Source organism: Pantherophis guttatus, chromosome 4, assembly GCF_059756535.1.
Source record: "Pantherophis guttatus breed Tessera chromosome 4, ASM5975653v1, whole genome shotgun sequence".
Lineage (NCBI taxonomy): Eukaryota > Metazoa > Chordata > Lepidosauria > Squamata > Colubridae > Pantherophis > Pantherophis guttatus.
The window spans coordinates 52,874,093-52,901,079 of record NC_142066.1 but is presented as its reverse complement, the minus strand read 5'-3'; the positions used below and the strand labels follow the sequence as shown (position 1 = coordinate 52,901,079).

Here is a 26,987-nt window from a genome sequence, read left to right as displayed (position 1 = left end):
TAATTGATTAAAAGAGTTTATCTGGATTCACTTGGCACCAAATTCTTGATGGAAAAGCAAAATGTTCCTGGGAATACAGTAGATATAAAAAGTCTATACACCTTTGTTAAAACGCCAGGTTTTGAAGCTGTAAAAAAATCAGACCAAGATTAATCACTTGAGAATTTTTTCCACCTTGAATACAACATACAGGCAGTACAATTCAATTGAAAAACGAATTGCAGTCTTTGAGGAGGAAAAAATTAAATACTTACAAAAATACGGTTTATATACTCTTTTATAAGTAGAGATGTGGCTGTGTTTAGAATTAACCAATATTCAGACTGCTATTAAATAGTAGTCAGTGCACCGGTCATCAATTAAGATTACTCTGATCAAGCCCATATAAGGTTTAGCTCTTTAGCTCTGAATTTACTCAGTTGCCTCTTACAAAGAGGTTACAGTGGTTGAACATATCTCATTATTGGAAGGTATCAGTCAGGACAAGAGTTCAAAAAACTTTCCAGGCATTGGATATACCATAGGATACAGTGAAGACCGTCATCAACAAGTGGAGAAAATATGGCACAGCAGTGACGTTAACCAAGAACAGGATGTCCCTCCAAAATTGAAGAAAACTAATCTGAAGCGCTGCCAAGAGGCTTACAGCAGCATTAAAGGAGCTGCAGGAATTTCTGGCAAGGATTGGTTGTGTAATACAGTACATCACAACCATCTCCTGTATTTGTCATATGTCTGGACTGTGGGATGGCAACACAGAAGCCTTTTCTTACAAAGAAAAACCTCTAAACCTGGCTGTATTTTCCAAAACCTATAGTACATCAAGTCTGACATGTGAAAAAAATGTGTTTATGGTCTGATGAGATCAAGGCCATGAACTTTATGGCCATAGTTCCAAAAAGTATGTTTGGTGCAAAAACAACACTGTGCATCACCAATAATGCACTCATACCACACAGTGAAGCATGAAGGTGCCAGCATTATGCTTTGGGGCTGCTTTTCTTCATTTTAAACTGGGGCTTTAGTCAAGGTGGAAGGAGGAACATTTTATGAAAAGTTATAAATATCAGTCAATTATAACACAAAGCCTTCAGGCTTCTGCTAAAATGCTGAAGACAAAGAGAAACATCACCTTTATAACAATGATTCAAAGCATATCTCCAAATCAACAAAAGAATGGCTTCACTAGATGAACATCAAAGTTTTGGAGTAGCCCAGCCCACATTTGAATCCAATTGAAAATCTGGGGGGGATCTGAAGAAGGCTGTGCACAGGAGATGCCCTTGCAATCTAACAGATTTGGAGCACTTTTTCAAGGAAGAATGGGTAAAGATTCCCAAGGTAAGATGTGCCATGCTGATGGGCTTCTACCTTAAAATGCTGTCATGAATGACTGAATGCTGTCATAAAATCAAAAGGTATTTCAACAAAGTATTAATGTAAAGGGTATGCACACTTATACAACCACATTTTTGTAAGTGTTGTTTTTTTCACCTGAAAGATTTGTTTGTTTTTCAATTGACTTGTTCAGTTTATAGGTTATTATTTATTTATTTATTTATTTATTTATTTATTTATTTATATTTATATTTATATACCGCCCTTCTCCCGAAGGACTCAGGGCAGTGAACAGCCAAGTTCAAATACATAAATATAAAAATTAAAAACAATTTAAAACCAGATTAAATACTTTGGCCCATAATTAAAAACATCCCATTAAAATCCAATTTAAAACCGTTAAAATTAGGCTAGCCCGGCTTGCTGGAATAACAAAGTCTTCAGGGCACGGCGGAAGGTACGCAAGTCCGGAATCCTCCGTACCTCCGGGGGCAGCTCGTTCCAGAGGGCAGGAGCCCCCACTGAGAAGACTCTCCCCCAGGGGGTCGCCAGTCGACATTATCTGACCGACGGCACCCTGAGGAGCCCCACCCTTTGGGAGCGTATTGGCCGGTGGGAGGCTGTCAGTAGCAGAAGGCGGTCCCGTAAGTACCCAGTTCCTAAGCCATGGAGCGCTTTAAAGATGTTAAACAACACCTTAAATCGCACCCGGAAGACCACTGGGAGCCAATGCACCTCGTGCAGGAGAGGAGTTACATGGGAGCGTCCCACCGCTCCCATAATCACCCACGCAGCCGCATTTTGGACCAGCTGGAGCCTCCGGATGCTCTTCAAGGGGAGCCCCATGTAGAGAGCATTGCAGTAGTCCAGTCGGGAAGTGATGAGGGCATGAGTGACCGTGCGCAGGGAGTCCCGATCCAGAAAGGGACGCAACTGGCGGATCAGGCGAACCTGATAAAAAGCCCCCCTGGCCACGGCCATCATATGCTCTTCTAAAGACAGCCGTGCATCCAGGAGGACACCCAAGTTGCGAGCCCTCTCCGTGGGGGCCAATGACTCGCCCCCAATAGCCAGCGATGGCACAAGCTGGCTATATTGGGACGCCGGAAGCCACAGTCACTCAGTCTTGGAGGGGTTGAGTCGGAGTCTGTTTCTCCCCGTCCAGACCCATACAGCCTTCAGGCACCGGGACATCACTTCAAGGGCATCATTGGGATGGTCTGGGGTGGAGATGTACAGCTGAGTGTCATCAGCGTACTGATGGAACTGCACCCCAAAACCATGGATGATCTCATCCAGCGGCTTCACATAAATGTTGAACAGAAGGGGTGAGAGGACCGACCCCTGTGACACCCCACACATAAGGCGCCTCGAGGACAACCTCTGCGCCCTGCCAACACAGGCCGGTCAGAGGGAAAGGAGGAGAACCACCGTAGTACAGTGCCCCCAACCCCCAGCCCCTCCAGCCGGCGCAGCATGATACCATGGTTGATGGTATCAAAAGCCGCTGAGCGATCTAATAGGACCAGGACAGAGGAACAACCCCTGTCCCGAGCCCTCCAGAGAACCATCAATCAATGCGACCAATGCCGTTTCCGTGCTGTACCCAGGCCTGAAAAACAGGAGTGGAACGGGTCTAGATAGACAGCATCATCCAGGTGCTGGGGAAGTTGTTGCGCAATCACACTCTCAACAACCTTCGACACAAAGCGAAGGTTGGAGATTGGATGGTAATTCGCCAAAACAGCCGGATCCAGAGAAGGCTTCTTGAGGAGGGGCCTCACCACCGCCTCTTTCAAGGCAGGAGGCAAGAAGCCCTCATTCAACGAAGCATTAATGATCCTCTGGAGCCAGCCTCGTGTAACCTCCCGGGAAGCCAGCACCAACCAGGAGGGACACGGGTCCAATAAACATATGGCCGCGCTAAGCCTCCCCAGAATCCTGTCCATGTTCTCGGGAGCCACAGTTATATTAGAAGTGGGAAAAAATTCTAAAGTGATTTAATTTTGGTCTGTGGGGTTTTTTACATCTCAAAATCCTGGCATTTTATATCCACTGTAAGTCATAGTTTAATTAGTTATACCTACTCCCTGTCTTTTTTACTTCTGTTGAATCACTACAACCACTGAGATTAACCAAGAATGCTACCTTAAGTAGTTCTTCTGTGTGCCAAATTAGGCCAGCCAGGGCATATACTAAGAGGCTTCTTGGTGGCTTCACTCTAAACTGGAGTAATTGTCTTGGATACTCGGGGACTAGATAACTTACAGAAGCAATGGAAGCTGTTAGACTGGCGTTTGTTGAATCATTTAGACAAGATAGTATAGGATTACCTGCTGTTTAACCTTGGTTCCAGCTCAGTTAATAAAAAGTGGTGGGGGAGGGAGTACTACAATCCTGGAAATTTTCATGAGACAGTAAAAGGACAAATGTTGAACTCACGTGACTTTAATGTTTCTTGTGCAGGATTTTGGGGATACAATTCATTTTCTTGAAATGCCATTCTATGGCAAGGTTTTCATCCTAAAGGTAAGATGCCTTTCAGCTTCCTTCCAATCTTTCCAGCCATTTTTCCTTTCCTTTCCTGTTGTTGAAAATGGAAGGAGTAAAGACGGGCAGATACAATCTATGTTTTGAAAGAGGGTTTTTTTTTTTTTTTTGAATGGCTGGAGGGGAATATACTGTGGGGTGATTGCTTGCCACCCTGTAATACACATATTTCTTTTTTGTGTCTAGCTGGTATTTCATTCTTTCTAGCACTTCCCTCAATGATGTTGTTTGTTTGAGAGATTTTAAATTGGGGTATGGATGCAGTTCAACTCCCATCAGGACTGGCTGACATGACTATCAGTTAGGGATGATAGGGTGTTGGAACCCAACAACCTCTGAGCATCGCAGGAGTCTCAAATGAATATTCCTTTTAATTATTGCTTTAGTGAGTGTTGAGGATATACCATTAAATGAGGTGTTGAGGTGTTTTAAGCTCATCCTTCAATTTCCACTGACTGGTTAATGTTAGTTACCCTTTGTTACAAATGTTTCTGGGGGAAGAGATTCTGAAATGTAACCTGTGTTATATTTGCAGGCTATTCTACAATGTCCAGCTGAGTTAGTATACCAGGAGCTGATTCTCCAACCAGAGAAGATGGTCCTATGGAATAAAACTTTGCTAGCATGCCACGTAAGTCTTTCCAGACAGACTTGTAACCAAAAGGTATTCTTCACTTATCACTAACATTATTTGTAGTATTGATTATTATTATCTCTCTAATACCCCAAGCTGAAATTTTGAATTATACGTGGCTCTTCTTGCTATGAACTGTTATCTTCAGAAAATGATTGAGAGAGGTAGAGGGGTAATTTCTAGGCTGTTGGGCTTCTTATGTTATTTTAGGCTTTTCTTTTCAATAGCTATGAATCAGAACTGCAGCACACTTACTCATCCTTTTGTTTGCTAAAGACACTTTTGTTGTTTGATGCCACTTGCATGAGCATTACACATTAAGATTAAAAGGTTCAAAAACACAATCTCCCACTGAATTAATGCATAATGAGCCTGAGTGGCGCAGCAGACTAATGCTACTGTTAAAAAGGTAGTATTTAGCTTCCAGCTGCCTGCAATTACTGCGAGTTCAATTCTCACCAGGCTCAAGGTTGACTCAGCCTCCCATCCTTTCTAAGGTAGGTAAAATGAGGACCCGGTTTGTGGGGGCAATAAGCTGACTTTGTATAAAATATACAAAAGTATGAAGGCTATTGCTTAACACCTTGTAAGCCGCCCTGAGTCTCCGGAGAAGGGCGGCATATAAATCAAAATAATAAAAAAATAATAATAAATAATAATAATAATTTATAATTTTTATAATTTATAATTTTTAATATTTATAAAATAGGATCTTTGAAATGCTACAGAGTTATCCAGGATTTGCTACTTAACTTTCATTTTCTATCCATTGGTTTCTGCCAACAGCATGTATTTTTCTGCTTTATTTAATGACAAAGCTGATCATTTTTTCTTTGTCTTGTGCTCTCCAAATATATTGGTTTAGAATTTAATCTGTTACCAGATTAAATAGATGAATGTTTACAATACCAATCGGTGATATTGTTTTTCTTCTGTGTAAATATGGAAGTTAATTTTGTGAACATACCTGAAATTAATCATCGTTATTCTGATTTCTTCACAAGTCAAAGTTCCTTTACAAAGAAATCATGCCAAGGAAATACTCTAAACTAGCTTATGTTGGCAGAAGTGGGAAAACCTTCTGTTTTCTTACCAGATCTTGGAACGAATTGATGATAACACAACTGTATCCTATGATGTGGCAGCTGGTGCCGCAGCTGGTGTTGTCTCTCCTAGGTAAATTCTAATTCAGATTATATTTTTCACTATCTATTTCGTTTCAATGAACTGATGTTTCATATGTGCTCTCTTTACAAATCAAGAGATTTTGTGAATGTGCGTCGGATTGAGAGAAGAAGAGACCGATACATTTCATCAGGGATGGCAACAATTCACAGCTTGCGCCCTCCTACATCCAAATATGTCAGGTATGAAAATCATATTGTCCTATATCATCCCAGAAGCATTTTCCAATACACAGGTAGGAAAGGGTGTGAATTTTTTTTTTTTAATTATAAAGCTTTTAGTTACTGTCTGCATTGGCAATGAAAAAAAATACAGTAAAGAGTTTCCTATATAGCAGCATTTTCTGAGTAATTAGTTTGCTTCTGACCTTCAGCAACAATGAGAAGAAATAATTTATTATTCATTTGATAATAATTGTAAATAATTTAGGAACATTCTTGGATGTAAGCAGAATTGTATGGTAGTAGCTTATATGTGGGTGGGACATGGTGGCTCAGTGGCTAAGATGCTGAGCTTGTCGATCGAAAGGTCGACAGTTCAGCCGTTCGAATCCCTAGTGCTGCATAACAGGGTGAGCTTCCGTTACTTGTCCCAGCTTCTGCCAACCTAGCAGTTTGAAAGCACGTAAAAATGCAAGTAGAAAAATAGGGGCCATTTTTGGTGGGAAGGTAACAGTGTTCCATGCGCCTTTGGCATTTAGTCATGCCGGCCACATGACTATGGAGACGTCTTTAGAAAGCGCTGGCTCTTTGGCTTTGAAACAGAGATGAGCACTGTCCCCTAGAGTCGGGAACGACTAGCACATATGTGCGAGGGGAACCTTTACCTTTAGCTTTAGTATGCATAAGTCATGTCTCCTTATTTTTATTTATTTATTATTAAATTTATTTACTGCCCATCTCATTTCAAAGCAACTCTGAGCGGCTTATAGTGTAAACACATTAAAATCATCTAATATAAGTATACCCAATAAAATCACAGTACAAACTATAAAATCATTGAGCAAGATGGAGAAGGAGGGAATTAAATGCACAGAGGAGGGGAGGGGGATTAACTTTTAAGTAATCGTCAACCTGAGGTTTGAAGCTCCCCCATTGGGGACCCAAGCCATCTAGCAGGAACAGATCTTAAGGTTTTTACGGAAAGTCAGCAGGGTGGAAGCCAATGACCCCTCAGGGGCTATGATATTTCAAAGGGTGGGAGCCATAGCAGAGAAGGCTCTTCTCCTGGACCTTGACATCCCAAATTCCTTGACTGATGGGATCTGCATTATGCTCATCTTCTTTAATTTGATCAAAGACCAGCAAAGAATACAAAAGTGTATTTGTAAGGTATAGATCAATTAAAACAGAGAGAGAGAGAGAATCTATGCTGAATGACTTCCAGAACTGTGGAAAGTTAAGTATGTATACTCCAATAGCCATGCTGGCTGGGGGTGATAGTGATTATAGATCAGCATAGTACAGGTAGTCCTCAACTTACAATAGTTTGTTTAGTGACCATTCAAAGTTACAATGGCACTGAAAAATGTGACTTATGACCGGTTTTCGCAGTTATGACCATTGCAGCATCCTCATGGTCACATGAACAAAATTTGGACGCTTGGCAACTGATTAATATTTATAACCGTTGCTGTGTCCCAAGGTCATGTGATCCTCTTTTGTGACCATCTCACAAGCAAAGTCAATGGGGAACTAGGTTCATTTAACAACCTGGTTACTGACTTATCAACTGCAATGATTCACTTAGCAAGTGTGGCAAAAAAAAGTCGTAAAATGGGGCAAAACTCACTTAACAAATTTCTCACTTAGCAACATACATTTTGGGCTCAATTGTGGTAATAAATTGAGGACTACCTGTGCAGTAACCAATTGGCCATGCAATCCCAAATATTTATACCATTTTACTTGTCTACGAGACAAGTAAAGTTTTGTACTTTTCAAATTGTAAGTAGTATATGTGAAAGGTATTTTTAAAAACAAAGAACAAAATTCCCACACCAAATATTTTCCAAAATTTCTGAAAGGTAGTGGGGCTCATGTTTTGATTATTCTTCAAAGAGAAAAGGAATTTTCAAAATAGGCATTCAGGATAGCTGTAGCACTTTCTTACTCAAAAACCCTGTTCCATTTGTTTAGTTAACTAAAACTTGCTGTAATGGTGGTCTTGGGCAGATTTAGAGAAAAAGGTCTTCAGTTTCTGCTTCCACGAAGAATAGAAATTTGGAGTTTTTCTTCTATCAGCAGAATAGTTGAGTTTTATGTCAGCACTCTAGAGTTCCTTGTGCTAAAACAAATGGAACAATCATAGCACTCATCCTTCAGAATAGTTTCTGTGGTCTTTCGTGTGTGCCTGTAATGAAGGCTGCATGAATAAGACACACCTTCTGATTTTAATGCAGAAGCCACCCCCTGGGATGGTACATTTCAGAGCTTCCTACATAAAAGCATTTTCTGGGCAATTAGTTTGTTTTTGGCCTCTATATAATGTCTTGTGATGAGCAAACTCCAGTTGTGCGCAGTTTCCAACAAGGCCTCTTTGTTGTCGTTGCTTTCTGCCTCGGGTGTCCAGCTAGGGCGTCTTTGTTCACCACCTTTATTTTTTCTGAGTAATAGCATTAAAACATCATTGGCCTTTAACTCAGAATTTGCGTAGCAATTGGAAAGATATATGAGAGAGACTGTTCATTTCACATGTCAGTGTGCATTATCAAGTGTTGTGTATCTTTATCCTGTTCAAGGAAATTGAGTTTCTGGTATTCAAAATGCTCTGTTTTTTAAAAAAAACAGTTTTTTGCATCTGTTATCAAGATACCAAATACAGATAAGAACTGGCATCTTTTCACCCATTTCTTTTTCTCAGTATTTAAATTTGTGGGATATTCCTTGAAGGGCATCCTTCATGGAGAGAAGTCTAAGCAGTCATGGGGTCCAGATTCATTTGGTTGAAAGGACACTGGGACTTATGGACATACCTGTAATAATGCTTTATTTCCAAATGCACTGGTATGGCATAATCAATGCAAATCAGCACTACTCCTATGGTTGGTGGCTTACTCATAACTAATTTCCCATGAAATTCAGCTTACAGATTTTTTAAAAAGTCAATAAATTTGCAAAATCTTTAATAGTATGGCCTGGACCCAGTATCACTGACAGCTGCTTTCCCATCTGAAGTAGTTTTGGTGTCATTATCTTCGAAATGGTTGGTGCCCTCTTTAGCACTCCATTGATGGAATGTTTATAAAGAAACTCCAAGCCAGTAGCTTATTTGTACTAGTTTTAAGTAGCTGGAGGTGGGATTGCAGTTGAACTAAACCAGTTAATGATTCTAAAAAGGCATCGTTAGAAACAAAAGGTTATAATGATAGTGATAATGCCTAATTTGTTTTCATAATGTAAATGTACATTGCCTTGAACTTTTCTGTTCAATGGTTGGTCTGCCATTAAACTAAAATTTATCTTAATTTTTTCTGCTCTGTCAATATATCTCCAACATTATTTATGCTTTTGGCTTTTCTCAGAGCAGAGAATGGCCCAGGAGGTTTCATTGCCCTGAAATGTCCCACCAATCCAAATATTTCTACCTTGTTTTGGATACTCAATACGGACCTTAAGGTAAAGTATATTTTATCTTTCTAGGTCTTGATTTAATACTGGCTTATAATCACAAATTGGTCCATTGTGCTTGACTGTATTTTGATTTTTCCAACACAGCTGGCTGGCTATTACTGCATTGTCTTTAGCTCCCTGGTGCTTGTGGGCTATGCTGAATAGAATGTTACATTGGTTACCTTGGTTGTATAACAACCAAGATTCTGTTGCAATACATACTTTACTTCCTGCAGTTCCTAGGAGATTCAGTATTGTATAAATATCACAGATTAATTCAAAATGATGTCCCACTGATCTTTTTATTCTAACTTGTAATATGAGTCTAAGAGCCGTGATGGTGCAGTGGTTAGAATGCAGTATTGCAGGCTAATTCAGCTCACTGCCAGGAGTTCAGTCCTCACCGGCTCAAGGTTGTCACAGCCTTCCATCCTTCCGAGGTTGGTAAAATGAGGACCCAGATTGTTGGGGGCTATATGCTGACTCTGTATAGAGGGGGCTGTATAGCACTATGAAGTGGTATATAAGTCTTAAGTGCTATTGTTAAGTGTTATTCTAATATATAATACAGATATTTTATGATATCCTTAAAGTACTGTGATTACAAAGGCTACATAAAATACGAAGTTACCAACATGGATTGGACTCAGTTTCCTGCAGTGGAAGTTTTTAGTTCCAGATTAGTTTTGTTTAGTTCCAATTACTTTGTTGCTGCAATTCCCTCTTTCGAGACTCATGGGAGAAATTGGTGGTGTTCTTCCTCATTAGAACACTCAGTAGTGCCATTTTTAATTATTTCCTGGCTTCCAAAAACTATTGTTGCCAGAAGAAATTGGGAGAAGAAATTAAAAATGGTGAGAATGTGCTAATTAACATATGCCTCTCTAATAAACAAACCATCGTTTGTTTAAGTGAACTCAATAACAGCTCAATTCTGCAATTTCCCTCATCACAGTGCTTCCATTATTCTAATCTTATGGTTAGAAATGGAACTATATTGTGATGGAAAACTATGATTTATATGCCAAATGTTGTAGATTTCATTTCTAAATATACTTGACAAAAAAAAGTTGCCAGAAATCCTGAAGTTCTGCTTGAAATTAGTGTAGATGAAATTGAACTAGATGGACATAGTTGTACAAAATAAGTTCCTGGATTCATAGTTTTATTCATTTTTAAAAGAGAGTAGCCATAGTTTGTGGTTAACCTCATTTACTCAGTAATGCCTCAGGTAAAACTGAAGTTGGCAGAACTGGGGAAGATCTTGCTCTATCTTAAGAGGCTACAATTATGTACCAAATATTTGATAATTTGACTAGATTAGAAGAGACCAATGAGCGTTACAATATATAAACATTAAATTGATGTGTTTTGATTTGCTTGTTTTGTCCTATAGGGTCGGCTTCCCCGATATCTAATTAACCAAAGCTTGAGTGCCACCATGACAGAATTTATGTTCCACCTGCGTAAACGAATTATGGATATCACATCAAGATCTAATTCTTAAAACTTGGTTTAACATTGCCTTTTGAATGTTCTGTGAACCTATCAAGGCCCAAAGAAGTGGATACTTCTTCCTACTAGTTGAAAAAAATTATTTAGCTGTCATTCAGGATAAAAATGAAAAATGAGCCTGTGGCCGGTGATGTCAATTTATAGACTCAGGAAGATAATCATGTGGGAAGAGGAGATAAGACGGTTGATGGTTCAAAACAGAACATATTGAAGAGAAAAATTAGGATGAAATCTTTGAGATCTTTTGCTGATGATCAAAGTTAACACTGCAGTTGTTGTGCCAAATTAATTCATGAGCGTAATTGCAAAATCCTGTTGCTTAATCCCTAATACTTCTACCTGTTCCTCTTTTCTCCCTTGATATGGTCATACTATTTCTGACTAGTATAAAGTAATAAACACATCCAAATGTGAAGAGTACCATCAAGTAATCCTGCATATGAAGTGATATGGTTGAAGTGCTGCAGAATAAGCCAGATAATTTTCTAATCACTGTTGTGTCAACTCTGGACCCTCCACTTTCCTAAACAATGATGTACCCCAGAGAGCTGAATTGTCCAAAGATGTGACCGTAATTTGACTATGTGTCCTTGAAGAGGCGATGGTTTCAGGAAATGAAATTCCCACTATCTCCATTGAATACATGGATTAGAATTGTGCTTCAAATTGGTGTGTGCCTTTCTGAGATGCTGTTCTAGTTCTATCATGATTTTTTTTAAAGAAAAAATCTTTCCGAGGATATGAAGAAGGCCCCACCTCTGTCTGCAGAACTGAACCTTCTACAGTGGCTGACATTTCATAGTTTGATTATGATATTCCATCCTGTTGTGAGTAGGCTGGAGGACTTGCTAATTAAGGCCAAGATTTATATTCTGAATTTTCCTAAATGACTTCTTAATCCAGAAATAGTGAATTCCAGCCCTTTTCTTCAAGGATACATGTTAAGTGCAGGAGAAGCTTACTTGAAAACACCTTGTCATCTGCTTCTTTTCCTTGCCCTGACAACATCATGAGGCATGTGCTGGATTTGCCATAACAATGAATGGACTTTCGTAAGGCAAAAACAAGAACTATCACTAGAGCATGAGGATTGTGCTTCCTTAAAGTAGATACTTCTTCCCCTAAAATTTATTTTCATGGAAGACGATTCCTTAATAAATGCAGGTCCTGAAAAGGCTTTAGGATATGAACCGGACTAGAAGTTCCATCTGACTTATATATATCTTGCCTATCACTATTGAAGTGAAATCTTACTGCCTATCATCTCCGGGAATAAGGAAAGTCATAAACAAGAAGCTGCTTCAAAATGTTTTTTTGATTATTATTTTTTTAAATAAGTTGCACCACCATAAAATATGTGAATATATTCTCATTTCTAAAGATTAGCAATTAATTTTATTTAAATGCCTTCAGTTACTTTTAAGCATTCTGGATATCATTGGGAAGTGGCTTATACTTTTTTGTAAATCTAACACAGATTTCTTTGCCTTTACACCTCATTTAAAAAGCCACTTGACTTAAAAATGCCTTTTGCTTCAAATATTTGAGAATTAATCAAATAAAATAATAATAAAAACTTCACTGTCTCAATGTGTACTTCTTTTGAGCCTGATGTATCTTTTTACGTTCAGCTTTGCTAATCTAATCTAAATCTAATCTTTGTTTTCATTGTTCTAAATAAGTTTTTGCTTTTCTGTGTTATGCAGTTAGTGGGGTTTTTTATATATATAACATGACCCAAAGCTTGCTTTCTCATAAATACACATGTGTTCTGTTATAACTTATCCTTCATAAATATATCTGTGATTTTCTTTATTTTATTGCATTTAAATAATCTTTTGAGAAAGAAGCAACTAAGGCCCTTGTGGTACTTTAAAAAACACACAAAATGATCTAATGTATAAAATACAGGCCACAAAACTATGCCTTAATAAATTATTAGCCTTTTAGATGTAGGTTAATGTGCTTATTAGCTCAATTAAAACCAGTTACATATTTTGATATCTCACTTTGTGGTTTACACATCAAAACCATTTGCTAAACATAATAGAGCTTGCCATCTACTTAACAATATGACATCCAAAACCAGAATTTCTATAGGAATATAGCTTGAAATTCTATGCTGCAAACAAACCACTTCTGCGAGCAAGAATTGTTGTTCAAGCTGGATGCTGGCTGATTAAAGGACAGAATAGCCTGAGATTGCAGTATAACCCTATAGAAGTGGGTATTGAAACTGATCCAAAAAATGGAGAGAAACAATGGAGCTATTTAAGGTGATTTGGCTATCATGAAAGGGGCAATGAGTATTTTTTGTTAACAATTATCCAACAAATAATTGGATAAATTGAAGGAAGAAAGATGCTTGCAAGCTTTTCTGCCTCACTACTCAGTAACCATAGCTCTTGAAATGAGAAAGATTTCAATATGTTGGAATTGTAACCTACAAGAACAGCTGCTTATTAAGAAATATCCTAGTGACATCTTAACAAGAATCCTATTAATTAATAACATTCCAGTGAAGGCAGAGCTTTTCCCTTTGGTGGTTAAACAGTTAGAAAAGAAGCTATGGAAGATTATTTCAATATAAGCAGCTACTGTAGATTATTATATGCACAGATGGAAAGATTCAACACCAACCACTATGAGCAATGGTTGTTGAAGCTGAATTTGCTACATTTTGCTAAAATGGATAAATCATTTTCTTTGATTAGGAAAAAAACATATCTACATTTATTGGTGACTAGAAGCCCTTCATGAACTTTTTGCACATAAATGAACTTGCAATTTATGGATTTGATGATTAGACTCAATAGATTATAAAAAGAATAATAATAAAATGTAACTTTAACAATAGAGGTTGAAATATATTTGTACTTATAACTGCTGTGAAGAATATCAGAAATCACTTCCTATATCCTTTTTCTTTTTTCCTTTTATTTTGTTTATACTGTATTAGTCTCTGTTAGTTTTTATTTTCTTGTTTAAAAGTCATAAAATATAGATAATAAAACAGCCCTAGGGCAGATAAATGTTCTGACTCCCAAACTAGCCTTATTAAATCAAAGTTTATAGCTATTAAAAGTACTGTAAAATATTGACCACATGGAAATTCATTCATTCATTTAAATTCTTATAAATTCCTACTTTCTGAGCTATAAGGATGCAGAATTGTAAGGATGCAATGCATATGAAGCATATTCTTAAATCTAAAGGGTTTTGCTGGTGATTTGTATATGAACCATAAACTATAGCCTAGGACAAAGAGAAAAAATAATATCCCAAACCACTACAGGAATTTAATTGACATCATGCTCTGTGAACCTCTCTTCCATCTATAAGTATTTGTGGTGATGTCACAAAGATATAATCAAAGATCACTTGAAAAATAGTGTGGCTTATTTTCTTGCACTTCTCAGGATGTAAAATTTTAGGTGAAGGAATGTGATTCATGTACCACAGCGTCCTCAATTTTGTTATTGAAGCTAGATAACTTTTATTGCAATTTGACCTCCAAATGTCTTGGTACATATAACCCAATATGACCAGGATCAGAAGGTCCCATCTGAAAGGAGCCAGACTGGGAAAAGCCATTTAAAATATTTGGGTTTTTTTTTTCCTTTGCAAGACTTGAAAAACTATCAAGCCAGAAAATTATCTAGCTTAGGCATACTTGCTTGGCATAAAACCCCCACTGAAACCAAGCATGATACCAAATACAGTGTTTGATCTCAGAAATGTTCACTTTTGCTTTGGCAGGCCAGCACTACAGTCCCATACCAATCATATCATGGTTGTGAAATGAGTCCCATCTATTAATCTGTTGTCTTCGTTATACTGGGTATTTTGTCTTCAAAACATTACAAGATATCTCATAACTAGACTAATTCTTAGATCCAGAAGTCTTTTGAGTGTCAAGAGCATTGTCAGAAACTGGCCATCATTTTGTGGAATGACCATTTAAAAAACCATGTTCTAAAAGTCAAATTAATACAGTAATTGCTCACTGTTTACCATCCTAGCTTACCTTTTGTATGTAGAGGCACATTTCCTGACAAGCATGGACGTACAGCCTCCTTGTATTTTTATTTTCTGATTATATCCATGGAGTTATAGTGCCTCTTCCATTTTAAAAAACTAAGGGAATAAACAAAATCAAGTCAGGGCCTCCAACTGATACCAATTTAGATAAGTGTCTCTGGACCTCCTAGAGGCGCTTCATTATTTAATACTGCTTTTATAGGTCTTGAGGAAGATAACAAAAATGAACTTGCTCTTCTTCCCATATAAATGCCAAATGCCAAGACCACAATATATTATGTTGAATTTTGTATGTTTTGTTCAAACGCCTTAAGCTATGGAGGATTGAAGGAAACATTTCACATGATCTCTGCTTATGACTGTCAGACAGTATTTAAAGAGAAATATAAACTTCTTTGACTTTTTTTTCAAGCGCAATTTCTGTTATCCCTATTGTATACTCTGATATACTAGTTATAGGCATATTTTATAATCTGCAGCTTTTGCAAGTGACATGGATTTCTTGGGCCAAGTGTGTTGTTGCTGTTACCACGATGAAGATGAATTAGAGAAGAATTCTTTGATCACTGGGTATGTATTTTAGCATTTCACAATTATCTCAAGGTTCCATAAATATGATTGCAATGGTACGAATCTGCGGAAGTTTTTTGCTTTGAAAGTTATGCTGGAAAGTTGAGTATTTATATCCATCTCCAGGAATCTTCTAGCATTGTCCGTTCTGTTGCTTGTTCCCCTTGTTTTCTGTGACTCCTCTCTAATTCCAACCGAAGACAACTTGTATTCAACATGTTCTGTTCTCATTAGGCTGAACCCTTCCCTATATTTTTCTATGCTTTTAGCAAGGGACAAAAATGTCCTGTACTTGCATGGGGTCAGAGTGGGACTATCTCCCTCCAATGGTTTCTGCATGTATATTTGGCAGGGTCGGACATGCTCCGAGTACATTCATGAAGCAGTGTCACCTATTGGGTCTCAGAAGCATGCTTTGTGTGTTATGGTGCCTACCTTATACGGTAGAATGGCCTCTACCTGTAGATAGGATGGCCCAATGCTTTTGGCCTTCAGGAAAATGATGAAGATCTGTTCTTTTCCTCTGGGCACTGAGGCCAGGATTTGATAGTTTGACCCCTGGTGGATGATGGATGGATGGAAGTTTTTTATTGAGACCTCAGCAAGGTTTATTGCATTGAATGATTTTTAATGTTATTATGTTTTTACTTTGTTTGCTTCCCAGAGTTCCTTTGGGAGGTGGGCTACTACACACGTTTGTTTAATAAATAAAAGCAATATTTCTATAGCCTAGGAGATGTTTGTTTATCTCTTCTGAAGCGATCTCTTTAGGTTTAGATGCTGCCGTTTGGGCTGCATAAAGTAATGGCTTGTTATTAATATAAATAGGACAGCATCTGTAAGTGCTTTTACTTAGCTTCAAGGCAGATTTCTCCTGTTCCTGTTTCCAACAGGATCTGATCTCTTAATCTCTTGATATTAATTTCATTATGGTGGCATGTCTAATGTCAAAATATTTTGCTTCATTCTGTATTTGTAAGTTGAATCTAAGTGTTGTTCTCCTTTAATTGTAATCATAATTCCTTCTATTTACCTCTAGGTTCTAATCTTCAAATCCTATTCTATCTTTTTTTTTTTTTTTTTTTTTTTGAGATATCAAGCTTAGCCAAAGAGCAATGTAACACAATACAGCAAAAAAAAAAAAAAAATGATTACATATTACAGCTTAACCCTATACTACCCATACCTAGGGTAATAGATGTACCCTAGAGATTTTATGGGGTGGTTATCCTAAACCTTATCCTCTTCCCAGAATCCAATTTTGGGCCATGTTTGCTCTTATCTCACACCCCTCCTTGGAATGTGCTCCCTCCTTCCAGTTAGCCTACTACATTACAAAAACATTTTCCGATGGGAAGCATTCTTATGCAATAGTAAATAACTAATTCCAAAATTCTAAAGTTTGTTTGTAACTTTCCAAAATCAAACTTCTAATTACCTTTTTGCTGTTTATTCCAAAATAAAAAAATAAAGTTGTATTTAAACTTCTTTCATTAACAATTAAGCTAACTATGTTTTCAGATTTGTTGATCCAAAGCTTCCTGATAGTTGAAAAATAGTTAACAAGCTATGTTCAAAAGTGATTAGAAAAGGAAGTATATGAACCCTGCATCCTTTTGAAGGTGCCAACCATGGTTTGAGCAAGCTGGCCATTTCTTCTTCTTCCAAAGCTCTAAATCACGTAGAGGCAGTTGTCTTGTGGTCTCCTCATGAGAAGCAGCTATCTGGAACACTTGTGAGCAAGTTCTCTCTTTGTCTGTTTTCAAACTTATTGCCCTGGGTAAGGAATTCTGGGATCCCATATATCTCAAAGTTGCCAAGGTTGAAAAATACTGCTCCAGAGGAATGGTGATGGATCCATTAGCAAATGTGAAGCCACACAGTCTGTGAATCACAATTCAGCAGCCATGTCTGAGACCCAATTCCCAGGCATAGACTGTTTCCCCAAAAATAAGACCCTGTCATATATTTTTTGAAACCCGAAATAAGAACTTGGCTTTATTTTGGGGGAAGTTTTGTTAATTTGGAGCACATAGAACAAGACGGGGCTCCTCTTGCCATCTTACCTGATTTCCAGCTCTGTCTCCCTAACCCTAACCAAAAGAAATGGCAGAGACCGGCTGCACATGTGTTTAAATATTTTTGGGGAGGCTTATTATCAGGGAAACCCAGTAGCTTTGAATATATCTGAACCCACAAAGTCCTCAATCTGTGCAAGGCCTTTGTATATTTTGGATGAGATAAATGGTACACCATGGAAAAGAGTAGGCTAGGCCAGCTTCAATAACTCCGTTACAATGCATTGCTATGAATTTTCCTCACACTGCCATCTAAAAGAAAATCTTTAATCTTTTCCATTTTCTATTGCAGTGACACATTTCAGTATTTCAATAAGTTACAGAAACGGCGGCAGTCAGAGGCAGCTAACTTGTGGAATGAACCAGCAGACTCCGCTCATGTGGAACGGGGAGATGATCATGAGCTTCACAAGCTGCTAGAGAAAAGGTCAAAAATGCATCGTGGGTCAGAGGTAAGTGGCCCCCACAGTTGGAGCTCTTTCTTTCATACAGAGTTGAATTTAATGATGTGGAATTCAGCCACATGTAGCCTGATATGTTGGCAGATACAGTGAATAGTTTCTTGTGTTGTTTTCTCCATGTGAAAGTGATGAAGTGTGTTTTAAGAATGATCATAAACAAATATGCTATTCCTGCCTTGAGCCAAGAAAAAAAGAGATGTAAATGGATAAATTGGTCTTTTTAAGATCATTCTGGAAATGATTGTGGCTACATCTAGTTATGGCTGGGTTTGTCATGCTGTCATTCCATGAACTGCTTTGTCCATGACTGCTAGAGCGCATAAAAATCAGAAATGTGATTTTAATTTCTCCTCATCCTCAGAGCACTGAAACTGTAGCTAAATAACACTATGCTGCACAGTGCTACAAGGGAGAGTGGAGGGGGGTGTTAAAATTTTTCTACCAAATTGGCCTTGATTTCACCTGAGAACTGCAACTTTACATAAACAGGCAAGTATTTTCTCATAAAATAGAATATAAAAATAATAAACTAAGCTCAAGATGTAAACTCTAAAATGGTCCAGGCAGATCTGGACTGCGGAGATCTCATTGCAGGAGTACCTGGGAGAACCAGTGTGAGTGAATAAAAAAAGAAAGATGTTGACCCACAACCATGTAATAAAACGCACTTTACATGTGTTATATGGTTGTGGCTAACATCTTGATCTTTATGACTTCCCCATGAATTTGGTACCAGATGGCTTTCATTGCTACTAGCAATGTAAACAATCAGGTGGATGGAAGGAGGATGGAAAAATCTAAATCTATCTATGTAGTCAGTAAGAATCAGCAATGGCATATAATAATCATTTGATTATATTTTTGTTATTCTTCTTTAAAGAGTAGGTTTAACAATTACGGTTAATCCAGAAAATTTCAATTATTGAGTGGATTAGAAGTAAAAGTATTATTACTATTTATATCAATCATTTGCTCCTTTTTCTTATACAAATAAGTATAAGGATTAATTGTAGTTATAGCCCTTAAATATGGGGAGCAGAGATCTCATTTGGGTACAACACATTTGTATCTATCTGCACATACATGCCCAAACCCATTATTTAAAGTTGGCATTTCCCTATGTACCCACCTAATTCTATTCTACTTTTTTCTTTGTTAAAGATAGAAGAAGAAAAACCCGATATATTGCAAAACAGCACTAGTCTCCAGAATAATGCTAATTTCCAGAAAGGCAAGGAATTATATATAGGTCCAAAACTATTCTTAAATGAATAAAAATAGAAAATTACTCTAGCCCAATGCTTGCTTTGTACGTGTATATCTTGTAGATTTAAAAGAGTTGCAAGGATCAACTTCACTGGTTAACTTCTGGTCAATGGTGTTTTATGACTGGGTTCAACCATTGTGATAGTCATGTTGTGAATGGACATGCACCCTATGTAACAATTAATTTTGATCGTGTATAATCTATTCCCAAAATATTAATATGTTCTCCACAAGGTTGGAAATCTCTGCTTTCATGCCTCTGTAAAATCTAGCTCCTCGCACGCACATGCCTTGCCCTCCATAAGAGCTTGTATTTTGCTGATCTGTATAATTTGGAGATTCTTTTTTTCCCTCTGTTCTCCTTATTCTGATAAAGGGATACCGACGTTTGAGCTTTGACATCATTGCCCACCGACAGATCCGTCGAAAGGTAAAGGATCGATGGAAACATATCTTGGAAGTCTTAGGTAAGTGTCCCGATAGTGAATATTTTTTCTGTCAAGTTAGTTTACTTAACTATTGTATAATCTTTTATTCTAAAGGAAAATTTAAAAATTATAGGCAGGACCTCAGACACTGTTTCTGTTGTTTCCGATTGTTGTTTCCGATTGAAACATAAAATACCCAGTAAGAATAAGATAAATGTTGTTTTTTCATTGGCTGAGCTATTGTGGGATGTTAACTAATATCAGCAAGTACAGTATCCTAGATTCAAAGAATTAAATCTGTCATTGTCTATTGAAAATAATTGTCAGTTGGTTGTCTCTGCAATTCTGACAAATAAAAAAAAAACTATGGAAAGAAGGCTTCTATGTATTTTGGCCATCTGAAGGGCTTTAATCCCAACAAAAGTTGTTATTTTTAAAAAAATCTAGAGAATTAAATAGACTATATGGCATTTTGACTTATTATATGATATTGCAAGGTTTAGTAGGCTTTGATAATTGAAACAGGAATTTTCAAATTATTCCAGACCACAAAGTCTGTTAGTTTAAAAAAAAATATATTGGAATCCCTAATCAAGAGACAGAACAGTAGTGATACAGAACTGGCAATCTTTAAGCAAATTTATCTGTCTGTCTGCTTATCAGTTTCTCTTTGTCTCTGGATGTGTTTAAACTGACCTAAAAGAACAATATTAAGCTAGTAGTTAGACCTGGGGAAAGGGGGGAATATCCTGCTTCTCACAGTTTAGGCTGATGCTAAATTTGGGCTGCCTGACCAGAAATTACTGTAGGGTTTCCCTTTACATTGGCTTGTGTCTGTGTCTATCTTGAAATCAGGCTTGGCTCCTGGCAACTCCTGGACTAGTCTCTTCAATCTTCAGTCTTTCTGAAATGGTTTTCCATTGCCCTCTTCCTATGGCTGAAAGTAGTGACTGGCCCAAAGTCAACCAGCTGGCTTCAGGGCAGTTTCCTGATGCTTTTGTTGCCTAATGCTTTAACCACTACATCAAACTGGCTCTCCCATTGAATTTGGGGGGAAGCCATGCTTCGGTAGCTTCATTTTTGGATTCTATAAGACTTGGTACAAGTGGAAGATGGAATTGTAGAAATTTCAGTTACACAGGGCTATAAGATTATATAAATGTTATTATAAACATTTTCTATCAGTGTTTTTACTTTCATTGAGCAAGGTGGCACTGAAAATCTAAGGTAGAGATTTTTTGGACCTTTTCAAACCACAAATGCCATTCTCCCAACCCTTCTTCCATATCCCTGGATTCAGGAATAACATTGAAAACTGTTTTTGATTTCAATACAAATGGGAGGATGGCAGACATCATTTTTGGTGTAATTGATGTTTTGATTGATGTCCCTTGTTGTATGCTGTACCTATCTGAACTTTAAGATCTTCTGTAACTTATTTTATGGTAGTTAAAGTTAGCTGATGATTACGTTGAACAAAGCCTTTTCTTTTGTAGCACATTGATTATAGAGGACCCCTTGGTGTCAGATAAAAGCTTTTTATATGTTCAAAAATGACTAAATTGCAATCTGAAATTTGGTGAAATATCTTTGTATATTTGTTTGAACGTGTATTTTAATGTTGAATTTTCTGGCAGTGCATATAAATACAATAGAAGATCATTTAGTGAATTGCTATGAATGAAATATTAAGGCTAATGATATTTTTTCAATATAGGATTCAAAGCTGAAGCAGATGGCCTACTTACAGTAACTTCCTGTACTTCCTATGAATCTCTCCGCAATCCTCAAGAGGCCTGCAGACTCCACACTATCCTGGCTGAACAGACATCAATTTTTGGTCATCATCATGGCGGTCCACCAGAGAGATATCTCTTTGTCCTGGTGAGTAGGGAGGAAACTGTAGAGAATACACTGTCTATACAGAAGAAGCTCTGGATATTACTCACAGCATCATGGAAACTATTTTGGAGGGTGAGAACAGCAGCTGCATCTCTCCTAATTAATTGAAATTTGATGTAGGTCTTCCCATAATGGTTAACCTAATGTGAAGCCTATGTAAGTTATTCCTTCTAATGTACTTTGTGGTTTACGTCCTGGAAAAAGAAAAAAAGATTTTGAAATGTGCCCTGAGGCAAAAGCAATCCATTTTAAAGTGGACAAGTGTTAGAAGATATTTGGGGCAACTTTAACAAGAGTTGTTACTATTCTGTCACCTCAAGGAGGTCATATGAACAGCAGTAAGAATTAATCCTTAAACCAGGGGTGAAATCCAGCAGGTTCTGACAGGTTCTGGAGAACCGGTAGTGGAAATTTTGAGCAGTTTGGGGAACCGGTAGCGGAAATTTTGAGTAGTTTGGAGAACCGGCAAATACCACCTCTGGCTGGCCCCAGAGTGGGGTGGGAATGGGGATTTTGCAGTATCTTTTCCCTGCCACACCCACCAAGCCACGCCCACAGAACCGGTAGTAAAAAAAATTGGATTTCACCACTGCCTTAAACCATCATCAACCTAACTGAAATCATAATTTGTGGAACACAAATATTATATTATATTATATTGTATTATATTTGCTATATATTTATAAAAGATATTGCAAAATATAACAAGAGAAATATCAAGGTCTAATACCCTTTTCGATAGAAAAAGATGACATATCAAAAGGAAGAAGGAGACAAACATCGGGTGATGGGATTGAGAGGAATTCTATTTACAGCTGCTATTGTCCTGCTCTCAGGATGCTGAAATAGGCAGATATGTTTCTGAGAAAGTTAAAGAAAACAAGATGGTGGCCGGGACCTACAACTGAAGCCCTGTGCCTTTTTTAATATACATTGCCTGTGCAACTGTTAGTCTGCAAGGTCATTCTGACAGGAAGCCCAACTAAAGTACTAACTCTGTCATTATTGTAAGGTTACATTAACAGAATCGGACAAGTCTGAAAGTATTTCCTTTTACTCTCCAGAAAACTGGGAATGGTTCCTTCTGAAATATTTCCACATTCTCCCTCCTTCTATGGGGTTGATACATCTTTTACACACCAGTTGTCCAGTCTGTGGCTCTCCTTTCTGTCTCTCAAGATCATTTCCACAGCAACACTTGTAAAAAGGAGGGGTGTTTGACAATAAGGTCGTTGTCCAATGACAATAAGGTCCTCCATCTTGACCTTTTTCATGCAGCCTTTCCACAGCACCCCTGGATGTAGGCCACCAGATCCATGCTTCAAAACTATGGATGACAAAGACAGAGTAGCAAAGACCTTGGATTTTTCTAGATCTCTTTGCTGCCATCTAGAAGCAGGAAATGAATATTATTTGGTGAGAAGGATAAATCATTCCTTTTCCAGCAATGCCAATGGAATAGTTGTTGTGGTTGCGCCATTCCTAATAAGCCATATAGGGAGGGAGTTGAAAGTTGCTAAAAATAGGGACTTGAAGCAGAAGTCAGAGAATTTTCTTAAAAACTCTCCAAAGCCTGTTTGGCTTCCATACTTTTCTGGTTCTCCCTAGCCAATTCATTGAGAAGGTATCTGCCTTGTGAGGCATGAATGTGGGCCTCCAGAAAGGGAGTAAAAGAATCTTTTCTGCTCCATTTCATTCCAATCGCCTCTCTTTTCCTCAAAATGTGGATCTGTTGTTTCAGTCTCTGCAAATGTAATAATACATTTTTATGTCAATGAAATGTCACCTTCATTGAACTGATTTTATTTGTTTGTCATTGTGCTTCTGTTGTATTAAGTGATAATAAGATCACTTCCAATCCCTTCTTCCCTTATTCTGCTGATAACTAGACCACATTTCAAAATCAAAAGTTATCTCCTTCTGTTTATGACCAAATAAAATTTGCTAAATCTTCCTTTAGGAAAGATTTAAATGAAATTCTTCAATCTGTCTGAAATGTTAATTTTCTTAGACTCGCACCAGGAAGGATTCCAACATGAATTCGTTTAAGCATTTTTTGTTCCTCATTCACACTAAAAATGTGGAGGAATCACCATGAACAGTATTTTAAAAAGTCAAATAATGAAAACTGGCAAAACTAATACTATGTTTAACAAAACATTTGGGAGACCTGTTACCGCAGAACTATTTCAGAATCTTTACCTTCTCTTTATAATACCACACAGCTTTATAAAACAGAAATGTAATGTAATCTATGGTTTACTGCTAATTGGGATTTTTGTGATTTGAGTAATTTCTTATCATATTTTTGATGTATTTTTTCACCTAACTGTGCTTCAATTTATTTATATTCTAATTTCAGGACCGGCTTGTTCTTCTTGATGTGGGAGATGATTTTCTGTCAGCTGCACGACACTTTTATCCTGCAGAGGAAGAAGAAGACAGCATGTCTTCCAGTGATGGAGGACCATCTACTCCTGGTCCTGTCTTAGTACAATTAAATAATGAAACCCCAAAAGAGGCTGAAGTAGAAGAGGGGGAGGAATTAAAGGAGGACTATACACATTTTGGAGAGGCAAAAGGAGGAAATTGACGAATCTAAGGAAAGTACCATGAAGAGAAGTCAACTCAAATCATTTAGTATGGATCTATGAAGGATTAGAGCAGGGGTTCTCATCCTTCATTTTTTAAATTTCACCAGTTATCATAAGAATTAGGATCCACATAATACAAAATAAAACTCCCCATACACTGACAATGACAGCTGTATATTTACAAATAATCTGTTACTAAATTTATCATGTACAGTAAGTTTGAAAGACTTGAAATTTCATATAGTTATTCTGTGTCCCATCTAGAGTGCTTCTGAATCCCATTGATGCCATTAATAAGTAGGTAACTTACATTATGGACTTTTAAAAAAAGTTATTTTTCATAGAATAAACTTACCTTTCCTTATTTCCTATTTCTTGTTTTCTTTTTGTTATTATAGCACATTATCAAATCATCTTTGAAATTTATACTATAAATCAATCACTGTCCCTTCTAAATGATAAAAGTAGGAGGTGGTAAACATTTGGGGGTAAATAATGAAGCAGAACTATCTTTATTTTCTCTATAGTTTAATGTCTCCACACTGCCCTTTGCTACTTTTGGCTGATACCTTATTTTGCATTATGTTCTACAAGATTCAGAGTCATTTTATATCAGGTGCAAGAAATGACACAAGGAGCTGATCAGAGTGGTATGTTTATTGCAGCTTGTCTATAGAAAGGAATCTAGCCAGACTAAATCGCTCAGCACACAACCAGTAGATAAACACTGTGAAAATTTAGGGACAATCTCTTTTCAGCTGCTTCCTTCCCATCAACTCAGTTCTAAATTCCACCACATTTTACTTTTCATTTGTGGTTATTTCTTACACATGATAGAGGTTGAGAATGAAAAACGTAAATGAGAAATGTAAAACTCTCCAAAAATAGCAATCACATCACCCACCTTTCTTACCCAACACAATAAGCCCGCCTTAGAGTTTCTTGTATAACACAACAATATTTCATCTGCATGCAAGAATGGCTTCAGATACCATGCTAAGCCATGATTTAATTAACTATGGTTTGTTGAACAGGTCAGAATTCACTAGTTCAGCATTCTAATTGATTTGATTTCGCCTCTCATTGTATGAGTGGACACAAGTCTGTGGTCTTAAGAGGCCATCTCTTTAAAAAACCAAATGTTTAGTTTAGTTTAGTTTACTGCTGGGCCTTTTGACCAATGCTGCAATGTGAGCGCCCCAGGTCAGGTCTTCTTTTATGATAACATCCAGAAACTTAAAACTGGCCACTTGCTCCACTTGGTCTCCATTGATAACCAAGGGCTGGATGTCTGATCTATTCCTTCTATAGTTCACTATAAGGATCTTGGTTTTATTAGTGTTAAGGACCAAGTTATTGACTCCACACTAGGAAAGCAACCGGTCCACCTCATCTCAATAGACAAACTCATCCCTGCTGGAGTTGAGTCCCACCACTGTTGTATCATCTGCAAATTTAACAATAGTATTACTGGCATGAATGGGAATGCAGTCATATACACAAAGAGTATAGAGTAAGGGACTCAACACGCAACCCTGTGGTGTACCAGTGTTAAGAATAAGGGCCGAGGAGGTATGATTACCTAATCTGACCCTCTGAGAGTGGCCAGACAGGACATTTCCTGGAAAGTGTTGCCCAACCTAGTTTAGCACAGATGTGAGCCTGGACAATTGTGCTTTGTTAAACAAACCATCACAGAGCAAAACCAACCACTGACTAATGACAGCTTACAGTTTTCATTCTATGCATCTTCATATCATGGCACCTCTTCAGCCAGAGGGTGAACCATATGACTTTTTGGTTCTGTCACCAACTTTAAAACTGACTACTATGTTTTCAAAATTGGTCATGCAAGAGAAGCCAAGGCTAGAAGTACTGTATAGCCTCATGGGAATAGTCTTATGCGATTTAGCTTTTATTATTTGTTAACTGTGTGTATGCTAAAATTCAAAGATTAACAGATTAACAGAGTTGGAAGGTACCTTTAAGTACATTCCTAAGGGGAAATTACCTTTGACCTCCAGGAGGTTAAAAAAAATATATTAGCTCAAAAATGAATTCAGATAACCAAACTCTGACTAAATAGGAGATGAGTTTTATATGCAATATTTATATACATTTGTTTCTATAGATACTGAATAAAATCTGCAAAAATGTGTCAGTTGTGTTGATTTGCAGGATATAAACAGCATGAAGAGTTCAGCTTTTGGCACAGAACATGTGTATATGAAGCAAGCAAATGATGGGGAACTTTAGTATACAATATAAACTTGACATGCTTTCATCTGTAATAGTGTTTCTCTGTGCTTTGAAAGATGAATCCATTTTATTTTACTTGTTTTTCCCTAGCCATAATTTCTGCTTCCTGGACACCTGTTCTTCTCTCATCATGTCTTTCTTACACAATCTCTGTGAACAAATTGTCCCTGTCGCACAAGTGGAGCTTGGAGACAGAATTGTGGCTGCTTTCACTAATCCTTCTGGCTCTGTAGCTAAATAGCAGAGCCTCTAGTTTCTCAGAGCAAAGTTTCAACTTTCACTTCTGTTTTCTCTCCCTACACTTCGTTCACCTATGTGTCTTCTGCAAAAGCCCAGCAGGTTGGTGCTTAAGGTCCAGATCATAGAGGTCAAGCATCAACAAACAGAGTGAGAATAAATTAAGGAAACATTTGGGCTTGCTGCTCCTGGCACAAACTTCCAACTCCTCTCTCACTATCTACTCCATCAGCTGCCAGCTGTCAACTAATACACACAGTTAACAAGTCTTTTATCCAGCTTGTTCTGAATGTCTTCTTCCTTATCAAGGGATTTGTG

At 37.6% G+C, this 26,987-nt stretch overlaps 2 protein-coding genes across 3 annotated transcripts in view; both read left to right on the top strand.

The window, feature by feature from the left end:
• The window catches only part of STARD3 (StAR related lipid transfer domain containing 3), a 34,040-nt gene extending 21,628 nt beyond the window's left edge, over positions 1 to 12,412 (top strand). Inside the window, exons 10-15 of one of the 2 annotated variants that reach the window (XR_004591132.2) lie at positions 3,805 to 3,867; positions 4,424 to 4,519; positions 5,527 to 5,698; positions 5,785 to 5,889; positions 9,231 to 9,324; positions 10,715 to 12,412. Coding sequence is in view for 1 of the 2 variants with exons in the window: in XM_034415840.2 (XP_034271731.1) it covers positions 3,805 to 3,867; positions 4,424 to 4,519; positions 5,619 to 5,698; positions 5,785 to 5,889; positions 9,231 to 9,324; positions 10,715 to 10,825 (549 nt within the window). In the remaining variant the exon portion in view is untranslated. The remainder of the gene's footprint in view (positions 1 to 3,804; positions 3,868 to 4,423; positions 4,520 to 5,526; positions 5,699 to 5,784; positions 5,890 to 9,230; positions 9,325 to 10,714) is intronic. The other variant, XM_034415840.2, reaches the window with a different exon arrangement.
• MREG (melanoregulin) lies at positions 9,233 to 26,329 on the top strand. The gene is made up of 6 exons (XM_087892196.1): positions 9,233 to 9,324; positions 15,354 to 15,444; positions 17,815 to 17,974; positions 19,626 to 19,716; positions 21,395 to 21,561; positions 23,942 to 26,329. The coding sequence occupies exons 2-6, from the start codon at positions 15,368 to 15,370 to the stop codon at positions 24,170 to 24,172; spliced, it is 726 nt and encodes a 241-aa protein (XP_087748322.1). The 5' UTR covers positions 9,233 to 9,324; positions 15,354 to 15,367; the 3' UTR covers positions 24,173 to 26,329.
• The last annotated feature ends 658 nt before the right edge of the window (positions 26,330 to 26,987 follow it).